This window comes from Ranitomeya variabilis, chromosome 3, assembly GCF_051348905.1.
Source record: "Ranitomeya variabilis isolate aRanVar5 chromosome 3, aRanVar5.hap1, whole genome shotgun sequence".
Lineage (NCBI taxonomy): Eukaryota > Metazoa > Chordata > Amphibia > Anura > Dendrobatidae > Ranitomeya > Ranitomeya variabilis.
In genome coordinates, this window is record NC_135234.1 from 729,442,065 (window position 1) to 729,454,147 (window position 12,083).

At 43.2% G+C, this 12,083-nt stretch overlaps 1 protein-coding gene across 4 annotated transcripts in view; it reads left to right on the top strand.

The window, feature by feature from the left end:
* The window catches only part of ELMOD1 (ELMO domain containing 1), a 166,844-nt gene that overhangs the window by 139,479 nt on the left and 15,282 nt on the right, over positions 1–12,083 (top strand). For all 4 annotated transcript variants that reach the window (XM_077298411.1, XM_077298408.1, XM_077298410.1 and 1 more), the window contains 3 exons: positions 188–317; positions 1,520–1,653; positions 10,196–10,264. In XM_077298411.1, the coding sequence (XP_077154526.1) occupies positions 188–317; positions 1,520–1,653; positions 10,196–10,264 (333 nt within the window). The remainder of the gene's footprint in view (positions 1–187; positions 318–1,519; positions 1,654–10,195; positions 10,265–12,083) is intronic.

The window sequence follows — 12,083 nt, forward strand, 5'->3', positions numbered from 1 at the left end:
TCTGACATTGGCTGCTCTGAAAGTGCAGCTTTCAAGCTGGAAAAATTGGCCTTTTTTCTTTTAAAGGTATTTATATTTTTAGATTCATGGGAACAGTGAGCATACACTTCACAGTTGTACTTCAGAACCAGTTTCCTTTATTTCATTATCACCAAAAGTGATATATATATTTTTTTTTTACATTTAGGTTTTCAGTGTCTCTTCAAGCTTGCCTTCTCCAGATCGTTGGCTACAGAAATCTAACCGTAGAGGTGGAAAAACTGCGCAGGGAGGCATATGACTCCGATAATCCTGAACATGAGGAGATGCTTGTTAAGGTGAGACGATAATGTGGCGCTGCCAACAGAAACACACATCACATGGCTGCTATTGTAGATGGTTAGAGTTGGTGTGAATTTATTCACAGGACCCGCACCATTGACCATGTCGGTAATCTGTGCCCGCAGGTTGGGAGCCCTGGGAACTGCCCCTTTCCTCCCGACATCACAGGGTCTTCTTTTGAGTAACCAGCCTTGACGTCAGAATACAAGTGGCGTCTCGCCAGGCTGACTGATCAAAAGAAGAGCCATGGATGGCATCCAGTAAGAGGCAATTCTTGCGACGCGTGTTCAACAACCGCAGATTGCTACGGTGGTCAATGGACCAGGTCTTGTGAATCAACTTGTGCCGAATCTATGATGATAATTCCTTGCATAATTGGTAACAAATCAACATGATATGCAAAAAAAAGTCTTGATAGTGACAGGGCCAGTCTTTCAAATTGTGGTCTCCATTGACCTTCTGTGAGTGAAGAGATGGTGGAAAATATAAATATGCCATAAATTTCTAAGATGTGAATTATCCTTTAAGTTCACTTCGGTAGAACCTCATAGCACCCCCAGTCCCCTGAAATCTGATGTTATGAAGTCTAGCCAGGTATTGTGCCTGGAAAGTCCAAACAGAACCATGTGTAAGTGTTTTTGACCCCATTTATGATAAAACCTGCCCTGAGGACCCAGGGCCTATTGCTTTGTATAAGTAGAACCGCTGGTACAGCCACCATTCATGGTGCCATCTTTCTTGTCATAATTGCTGCCCATGATAAAAACTTAAAAGCAAACAGTCCCAGTCCTATCTTGGACCATAACATGGTTTGGTAAGAGCATACGCAAAAGTGGAAGTTCCTTGTCCCAAATTTTGAGATTTAAATATTTGAAAGTATGCAAAAGGAAAAATAAAAAGAACCCATCTGTGGTCCATCTCATGTGCTTTTTTTTAATTTATTTTACCATTCAAATAGGTGGGTGATTTATTTTTTCGGTTGATTGCTTTTTCCATAATCCTTCATTTTTGCATCAGATTTTTTATGGTAAACTGTATATTATTATTATTATTATTTTTTTTTTTTAAATTGGGTCATGGATTAATTTGCACAGGCGTTTATTCACTTTGTTACCGCGCCCGTCATTTTATTTCATGTGTGAGATCTCGATAAGAAGCCCAAACACTTCCCAAGATAACATTCATTTCTCATTGACAGCTGTGGAAAATGCTGAAACCTGGCGTTCCTCTGGAAGCGCGGGTCTCCAAGCAGTGGTGTGAAATTGGTTTCCAAGGCGATGACCCAAAAACCGATTTTAGAGGAATGGGTCTCCTGGGACTGTACAACTTGGTGTAAGTATCTGCTGGATCGGAGTAGAGCACGGTGCGGGGAGAACACGAGCAGGGAGAATTTGGCCATGATTTATTGAGTGTCGTCCTCGTGATCTGTCACTGCAGAAATTAGAAAATGATCTCTGAGCTTTGTCCATTTATATACAATGGTTTACTGACCTTTGCTATACAGTTCTCAGACTGCGTCAATCACAACAGTCACAATGGGTGGGGTGATTAAGGTAGCACCTCTCCTGATTAATCCCTTTGGTCAAGATTTATTGTTCACCCAATCAGCGCCAAAGGGGTTAATCTAAAATGAGGATCACCACTCTGCATGCCATCTTCACCTCAAAGTTGTTGCACGGAGTGGTTGTATACCCCCTCAGTGTACCTTAGTGAGAGAAAAATCATTGGTGGCCAGTGCGATCTTCCTGTGATCTGCTCTCCTCCTGTGATCTGCTCTCCTCCTGTGATCTGCTCTCCTCCTGTGATCTGCTCTCCTCCTGTGATCTGCTCTCCTCCTGTGATCTGCTCTCCTCCTGTGATCTGCTCTCCTCCTGTGCCTCCTGTGCTGGCTGCTGTGTGACTGATGTGTAATCACAGTAGCAGTTCCTCAATCCTTGTTCCAGTCTCCCCAACCCCCCCACTCCCAAATGTATTTTTGCACTTTTTTCCCTTTTTTTTTTTACCTGTGCACGACGTCCTGCGCTGAGCATTTGTGCTTTTCCCTTGGCCGCAGCGCTCTGATCAGTATCGCTGCTGATCAGAGTCTGCACCAAGAGACTTTTTTTTTTTTCCAGCTAGTTAGTGTAGTGGACACCGCAGTGTTAAGATTAAGGCTACTTTCACACTAGCGTTAACTGCAATACGTCGCAAATGCGTCGTTTTGCCGAAACTACGCATCCAGCAAAAGTTCTTGCTGGATACGTTTTTTCGTCATAGACTAACATTAGCGACGCATTTGCGACGCATTGCCAAACGGTGCGTCCGTTTTGCGACGCTTGGGCGTGTGGTAGCGGACCGTCGGGAGAAAAAAACGTTACATGTAACGTTTTTTGCTCCCGACGGTCCGCTGTTTCCGACCGCGCATGCGCGGCCGGAACTCCGCCCCCACCTCCCCGCACTTCCCCGCACCTCACAATGGGGCAGCGGATGCGTGGGAAAAATGCATCCGCTGCCCCCGTTGTGCGGCGGAGACCACGCTAGCGTCGGGAACGTCGGCCCGACGCACGGCGACGGGTTGTTCCCGACGCTAGTGTGAAAGTAGCCTAAGCCCACTGAATGCCCCCGTGTCCAGGGGCTGAGTGGGAAAATCTTGTGGGAATTGCCGCACCCACTGCTAGAACGGTTATCACCTCTTCATAGATAACTTTTACACCTGCATCCCACTCTTCAAGACCCTCTGTCAAAAATCAGAGAGGTCTCCATAAGCCGCTATTTGGGAAACTAGTGAGAAAGGGCAATAGCAGAGCCCAATACAGCGGTGGTCAAGAAAGAGGACAAGAGGGAAGTTCTTATCTTGACCACCTTACACTGTGAAAACAGCTCCCCTGTCACTATCCAAGGTCCCACGGCCAGATGGTATCCTGGATTATAATAAGTACATGGGGGGTGTAGATCTCTCAGATCAGGTCTTCAAACCACACAGCGCCATGCTAAAAGCTAAACTATGGTGCAAAAAATTGCCTGTGCCCATTGTACAGATGGCAGTGTACAATGCTTTTGTGCTGTTTTGATCTGCAAGCAATACGGAGACCTTTCTCCAGTTTCAGAAGGTAGTCCTCAAGGCCCTAATGTTTGGCACTCAGGAAGGTGAGGGTCCCAGTGCTTCTGAAACTGATGGTACCCATATCGTCCCAGGTCAACATTTTCCAGCAGAGGTGTCCCAAACAACGAAGAAGGGAAGAATACATAAACGGTGCAGAGTATGCTCCAAGAGGGGAATCCAAAAATACATAATTTACCATTGTGAAACCTGTCCTGAGAAACCTAGCCTTTGCCTTAAGGATTGCTTCAAAGTGTACCACATGTCCACAAATTAATACAATTTGTTTTAACCCTTTTGACACAGTACTCCGTACATCTTACACATACCGCTACACTATAAATTCATACACCAGTAAAACCAAAAGCATGATTATGATTACTATAACTGTGCCTCTAGATAAATCCATTGAGGGGTGTATTTTGCAAAATGAGGTCCCTTGTGGGGGATTTCCACTGTTTAGGGACATCAGGAGCTCTCCAAACACAACATGGCTTGTGCATGACCGTCAGAGTCTGCGCTCCAAACAACCCCTCCTTCGCTTCAGAGCCTGCCATGCGCCAAAACAGTAGTTTTCTACCACATTTGGGGTATCGGAATACTTAGCGAAAATTGTACAACAATTTTTGGGGTCGATTTTTTTCTGTTACCCTTGTGAAAAAGAAAAATTGGGACAAAAAACATTTTTGTCTAAACAAAAAAAAACTTACCAGCCAATTTTGCTTTCAAAAAGTCATAGGGTGCTCCTTCCTTTCTGAGCCCGCCATACGCCCAAACATTGGTTTTCCTCCACATATGGGGTATCCGCATACTTGAGAGAAATTGCGCAACAGATTTTGAGGTCGATTTTTTTTTTTTTTTTTTTTTTCCTCTTACCCTTGTGAAAATAAAACATTTTTTCCTTCCACATTTCTTCAGTTCATGTGAAGCACTTGAAGGGTTAATAAACTTCTTTAATGTAGTTTTGAACACCTTGAGGGGTGCAGTTTATAGAAAGGTGTAACTTGTGGGTATTTTCTGTCAAAAAGACCCCTCAAAGTCTCTTCAAATGTGATGTGGTCCCTAAAAAATGGTTATGTAAATTGTATTGTAAAAATAAATTGCTGGTCAACTTTTAATCCCTCTACCTTCCTAACAAAAAAGTGGCCTGTGGGAAATGTTATTTATTAACTATTTTGTGTGACACAACTCTCTGGTGTAAGGGCATACAAATGAAAAGTTTGAAAATTCCAAAATTTTCTAAATTTTCTCTAAATTTCCAATATTTTCACACATAAACAAAAGTCGTGTCGAACTCATTTTACAACTATCCTGAAGTACAATATTTCATGAGAAAACATTCTCAGAATCTGTGGGATCTGCGATTGAAGCGTTCCAGAGTTCTTACCTCATTAAGTGCCACTGGTCAGAATTGAATTAATAGAATCCTACAGGGTCATTGTGGCCAACCCCCTGCTCAATGCAGAATTCACTAAGGACTTTGATTGAAGGAGAACTCACCACCTCTCGTGGAAGCCTGTCCCACTCATTGATCATCCTCACTGTCAAAAAGTTTTTTCTAATATCTAATCTGTGTCTTCTCCCTTTCAGTTTCATTCCATTGTTTCTCGTCTTTCCATGTGCAAGTGAGAATAAAGATGATCCCTCTACACTGTGACAGCCCTTCAGATATTTGTAGACAGCTATTAGGTCTCCGCTTAGCCTTCTTTTTTGCAAGATAAACATTCCCAGATCCTTTAATCGTTCCTCTTAAGACATACTTTGCAGTCCGCTCACCATCCTGGTAGCTCTTCCCTGAACTTTCTCCAGTTTTTTAATGTTTGTTTTTAAAAGGTTGTGCCCAGAACTGGACACAGTATTCCAGATGAGGCCTGACCAAGGAGGAGTAGAGAGGGATAATTATTTCACGTGATCTACACTCTATGCTTCTCTTAATACATCCTATAACTGTGTTTTGCCTTTTTTGCTGCTGCATCACACTGTTGACTCATGTGCAGTCTGTGATGTATTATTATAGCCACGTCTTTTTTACACGTGCTTTTATTTAGTTCTATTCCTCCCATTCTGTCTATGTAATTTTCATTTTTCTTGCCCAGATCGGGAATCTTGCATGTGCCCCTGTTACCATTCTATTAGTTGCTGCCCATTGTTTAAGCTTACCTAGATCCTTCTGAATCCTTTCTCTGCCTTCTCTAGTGTTAGCTATCCCTCCTAGCTTTGCATCGTCTGCAAATTTGAATAGTTTACCATCCTGGTAAACTAAATAATTGGCCTGGTCAGGAAGTGAAAACCGGCTTTGGGGTGAAGGGATTAAAATTTTCTTTCTAGCATACGATTGAAATGTGTCATGTTTAACTTTAGGGAGTGAATCATTCTCTAGGCATCTTCTGCTCTGAAGACGCTCCATAGTCTATAGTAAAAGACAATAGGAAGGATGAAAAGATGTTTGGGTGTCTTTTTGAGCGTTTGCCAGAGGTTTTGCATGCAATAACCACTAGCAGTTTCTTAATTATTTGTTGAATGGAGTTAAATAAAAAAGCATGACAACCAAAAACATTTCAAAAGGACTTGGGAAGCAATAAAAAAATGCTAAAAAAATGTGCTGGGAAAAAAAATCTGCCTGCATTTCCTGAAGCATAATTCCCTGAAGCACAACAAAGTCGTTGTGTGCACATACCCATAAGCCAATGTTCACGTGGAGTTTTTTTGAGGATCCCCTCCAAAATCCTCTTTAAGAAAAGACTTGGAAAACTCTTCCTATTCATCTCTACGGTGAATCCACTTTCCCGTTTCATGGAAGCTATTTTTTATCCCCTAAAAGTTTTTTTGGGTGGTAAAAAAAAATGCATTCTCTTCACCTTCAGGTCCTCTCTTTGCTCAGACTACCAGGAGAGAAGCTATAGACTTCTGTCTAGGTGGTACAGATGTCCATCAAGTGTCCATATTATCTACCCCACCACCCCCGATACATGCTGGAGGTGCTGGGAGGTTGAAGGGACATATTCACATGTCTGGTGGTCTTGTCCACCTATACATGATTTTGGGATAGACATCTTTGAACTTCACAATAAACTATACTTCCACAAAATCCAACCTACAATGGAATTAGCCTTATTGTCCATTTGTGACCTCTCCATTTCCAAATTCAAAAAAGGCCTGTTGAGACACTTCCTAACGGCAGCTGGTAACCTGATTCCCCGCTACTGGAAGCAATCTAAATCCCCTTCGCGCTCTGACTTCATAATGGAACTCAATCACATCTTTAGAATGGAGCAACTGATTGGTCAAGACACTGGAACCTCGGATGGGGTGTTTGGGGTCTGGTCTCCTTGGATCGCCTTCAGGGAAACTGATGAGCTAAATAACTGGTTACACTAAATAACTAGCCCAGTTCACCAGAGACCCATACTCACCATTTACCCTGACAATGGGACTAATATTATACCACCATGAAAAACCACAGACTCCAGCTCACTTGGACCAGAAACCGGATTCTTATTCTCATCCATCTACACCCTCATCCTCTCCACTCCTAACCCCCCCTCCCCCCCCCTTTTTTTTTCTTCTTTTTCTTTCTCTCTTTCTCTTTTTCTTCTTCTCTCTTCCTCTCTTCATCTCATCTTCTTCCTTCCGACTACTCGTCTTCTTTTCTTTTCACAGCCTAGGTCATCCATAGAATCTCCTCTAGGAGTCTAGTACTATGGAGAGCCTAGTCTTCACTACTCCCATTTAATAAATTAATAACATCTCTGTAACTCATAATAGTGGAGTAGCAGGAGTTCGGGGATTGTAATGTCTACAAACCTATTTTACAATCATTAATAAATCCTCAACGTACTAAATGTATTATGTACATGCTCATAGGACTAGAATTATAATAATTAGCTCACAATACCCCGACTCCCTTTTCCTTTTTTTTTTTTTCTATTATTTTCATACTCTTGTTGAGACAGTTACATTATTATTACAATATTGCAAGAGTGACAAATATTTGATATACACTCACTGGCCACTTTATTAGGTACACCTGTCCAACTTCTTGTTAACACTTAATTTCTAATCAGCCAATCACATGGCGGCAACTCAGTGCATTTAGGCATGTAGACATGGTCAAGACAATCTCCTGCAGTTCAAACCGAGCATCAGTATGGGGAAGAAAGGTGATTTGAGTGCCTTTGAACGTGGCATGGTTGTTGGTGCCAGAAGGGCTGGTCTGAGTATTTCAGAAACTGCTGATCTACTGGGATTTTCACGCACAACCATCTCTAGGGTTTACTGAGAATGGTCCGAAAAAGAAAAAAAATCCAGTGAGCGGCAGTTCTGTGGGCGGAAATGCCTTGTTGATGCCAGAGGTCAGAGGAGAATGGGCAGACTGGTTCGAGCTGATAGAAAGGCAACAGTGACTCAAATCGCCACCCGTTACAACCAAGGTAGGCCTAAGAGCATCTCTGAACGCACAGTGCGTCGAACTTTGAGGCAGATGGGCTACAGCAGCAGAAGACCACACCGGGTACCACTCCTTTCAGCTAAGAACAGGAAACTGAGGCTACAATTTGTACAAGCTCATCAAAATTGGACAGTAGAAGATTGGAAAAACGTTGCTTGGTCTGATGAGTCTCGATTTCTGCTGCGACATTCGGATGGTAGGGTCAGAATTTGGCGTAAACAACATGAAAGCATGGATCCATCCTGCCTTGTATGGAGCATCTTTGGGATGTGCAGCCGACAAATCTGCGGCAACTGTGTGATGCCATCATGTCAATATGGACCAAAATCTCTGAGGAATGCTTCCAGCACCTTGTTGAATCTATGCCACGAAGAATTGAGGCAGTTCTGAAGGCAAAAGGGGTCCGACCCGTTACTAGCATGGTGTACCTAATAAAGTGGCCGGTGAGTGTACATTGCGATTTGATTGATAATTTTCTTACATTTATGTATGTGCTTATAAATGCAAATTACTAATGTGATTTTCATGTTTTTCCATAAACAACTTAAAGGGAAGGTGCCACCAGTTTTCTTGTAGTTTTTTGTGTGAAATTAAGCTTAAAATAGTAAATAAAATGTATTAATGCAATGTTTGCAAACATTTCTATATGAAAAATATTATATATTTTCTTACAAATATATAGACCACTAGGGGGAGCATTTTCCGTTTTAGACCTCAAGCAGCTATAGTAAGACTTACCAGCTTTACTGTTAGCTGGAAAATCTGGGCAGTAACTGCTGACATCAGCATTTCCCTCCCCTTTTGGGTGGTCTAATATCCCTGGGGCAGAATGAAGAGCAGCATCACAGGGCAGAGCCATTTTGTGTGTGACTGACCTGTGATCTGCTATCACCAGCAGTTAGTGCATCAGAAGCACAGTGACATAGTTTATGTGGTGTGTATGGAGCAGCATTGTCTGTGCAGAGCTGTCTGTGACTCATCCCTCAGTAAGATAAGAAGGAGCTCCAGGTCTGCAGTGAATGGCCAGGCATTGTGGAGGGAGGGGAGAGGTACATTGTATGGCAGAGAGAGGTGTCAGGCTGGGAATGAGGGTCTGTGTGTGAGGGGGGAGGCGGAGACACAGCAGGAGACGCACACAGGGCAGCATGTGAGAGCAGAGGATGTCTGCTCAGTGCCTGGAGTACAGAGGAGCAGTGCACTTCTCTCCTGTGATAGAGAGTAAGTGGAGCTTGGCAGAGAGCACTGGGCTATAATAAAATGGCAGCTAGTCACACCTACAGCAGTGAGTTGTGCAGCCCACAGAGGCGTGCCCAGCTCACTGCTAATGCAGCTACAATGTTAAAGATAGGGTCAGCGCCGGTCTATTATCTCCTATGTCCATGGGGTGCCGTAAAATGACAGTGTTAGTGTCGTGAACTGCTGTGAAACCAAGATGTCAGCCCCCAGTTCCTTCTTTAAACACATATAACACACGAAATCTGTTTCACATGCATTTAAAACTTGGTTATAGCAGCATGTTATGCTACATTACAGTGATTTATTAATGATCTACAAACGCGGTACCTTACCTTTAATAAACCTGATTTACAAAAAAAAAATGCATTTTCCTTTTTTGAAGTGAAGGAAACCTCTCCAAACTAGTTACTGTCAAATCAAAATGGGCTGTGCACACAGAGTTGTATAGAAGCGTTCAAAAACGACTTCTTCAGCAAACGCTCCTACTTTGAGGAGTTTTAGGAGGAGCTTTTTTATTGTTTCCTGAAGCTGTTTTGGCAAATTCTTTACAAAAAAAACCCCTGAAGATATGTTCTGCAAAGTGATTTTACAATAGATATGAATAGGAACGGTCTTTTTCAGGTATTTTTACTGCAATTTTTGAGCATTTTTTTTGTTGTGGATCCACTCCAAAATCTCTGTGTGCACGTATAGGAAGGCTGCAAGAAAGCTTCAGAAAAAAAAAAACCTCCTCTTTAAAACTGCATCAGGAAAAGAAAAACTCTTGGAAAAGTCCACAGAAAAAGGAGTGTTTCCAGAATTGGCTTCCACATAAAAAAATCCCTGAAATCTCGAAATTTTCAAGAACTTGGAATTTCTGCTCTGAAAACTCTTCCTAAAGACTCTGTGCACATAGCCTAAGATAATGTTTTTGATTCAGATTATTGTGACGTACCTGGGGTAACAATTTTATTCCTACCAAAATTACCAGACCACCTCGAGCCACAAAGTTACGCTGGGACGATTGAGTTTTGAAGCCTGGGGAATTGCTAATTCTATATAATACGATAAATGTAATTTCTTGGGATTTTAACCCTATGTGATATAGTTTTGTTGTTTCTTATTCATTGCAGGTACTTTGCAGAAAAAGATAGCAACTCTGCTCAGCAGATACTTTCTGATTCCCTTCAGCCAAAATGCAGGTACAGTCATGTTATTTATGGATCTGGATTATTCTGTATTTTTTCTTTTACTTGCGCAGTTTTTAATATAATAAGACTTATTCGTGAATTACACGCCGTGCATTAACTCCGTTATACCCAAATCAGAGACCACTTCCTGCACTTCCCGCTCTGTCCCATAACAAAGTTTTCAATTGCTCCAGATTTCCCAGGTCTCCTGGGCCAAAAGATTTAGGTTTATGGGAGTCTCATCCAAAAGTGGGCATTCCTAGTAAACTTAGGTGTTACCGGTATGGATGTGGGCGGCCCAAGGGGAAGGGCTTAATTGTCCCTAAATTGTTGGCATCTAAGCTAAAGGGATACCCATTTCTGAGGCAGAACTCAGAAGGAAAGTTCTGTTATAGAACATTCTGCAGTATGGTGGCTCCATATGGCAACGCATTTCCTAGAATTAATATTTGTAGAGGTGCTATCATGCTTCTGCAATGCAGGTAGAAGCTAGCCCCTCTAGGTAGCGATAGAGTGGAGAGAGGTCATGCACACAGATGAAGCAGACCTGCCGTGCAGCAGGGAAACTACCACCAGGTGGCAGCAGGCAAGTCAAACGAGCCAGGTAAAATCCAGCGCAGTACCAAAGGAATAAGCAAACTTGGGGTCAGGGACAAGCCCGGGGATCAGTAACGGTCAGGAGCGGATATGCCAAAGACAAGAGACAAAAGCAGGTCAAGGTCCAAGCCAAGAAGTACCAAGAAGTCCAGACACAAAGGGGACACACAGGGACAGGACAGGGATCAGGGTATGACACAAACACGGGTCGAGTCAGGAATAACAGCAGAACAAGTCAGGGTGTAACCGAATCAGCTACTGACGCCGTAGGCAGAACTATTACTGACACCGCCTTCAGGATACAGTGAAGAGAAATAGCCAGCCTGAAGCCAAAACGAGGCAGAGAAAAGTTAATCCTTGACATGATCAGACCAGGAAAGAAATAGAGAATACAAAACCCAGTCTGGATCATGACAGGTGCCTGCTATAGTTGTCATCTGAACAAGCTCCTTCAGCTGACCACTATCTAGTCCCGAACTCAACAGCCTCGTAAATATCTATGAAGCTGTCCTGTTTAGGCCCGGAACCCCACATGGTCCATGAATTGCAGATGTATGATGCCTACCTAAGACAATTTATTATTATTATTATTATTCATTTTTATAGCGCCATTTATTCCATGGCGCTTTACATGTGAAATACGGGTCAAATATAGACAAATACATTAAACATGAGCAAAAAACAAGGCACACGGGTACATAAGGAGAGAGGACCCTGCCCGCGAGGGCTCACAATCTGCAGGGGATGGGTGATGATACACTAGGAGAGGGCAGAGCTGGTTGTGCGGCGGTTCAGTAGGTTCAGGATCACTGCAGGCTGTAGGCTTGTCGGAAGAGGTGAGTCTTCAGGTTCTTTTTGAAAGTTTCTATGGTAGGCGAGAGTCTGATGTGCTGGGGTAGAGAGTTCCAGAGTATGGGGGAAGCACGGGAGAAGTCTTGGATGCGGTTGTGGGAAGAAGAGATGAGAGGGGAGTAGAGAAGGAGGTCTTGAGAGGATCGGAGGTTGCGTGTTGGTAGGTACCGGGAGATCATGTCAGAGATGTATGGAGGAGATAGGTTGTGGATGGCTTTGTAGGTCATTGTGAGGGTTTTGAACTGGAGTCTCTGGGCAATAGGAAGCCAGTGAAGGGCTTGGCATAGGGGAGAGGCTGGGGAATAGCGGGGAGACAGGTAGATTAGTCGAGCAGCAGAGTGTAGGATGGATTGGAGTGGTGCCAGAGTGCTAGAGGGGAGTC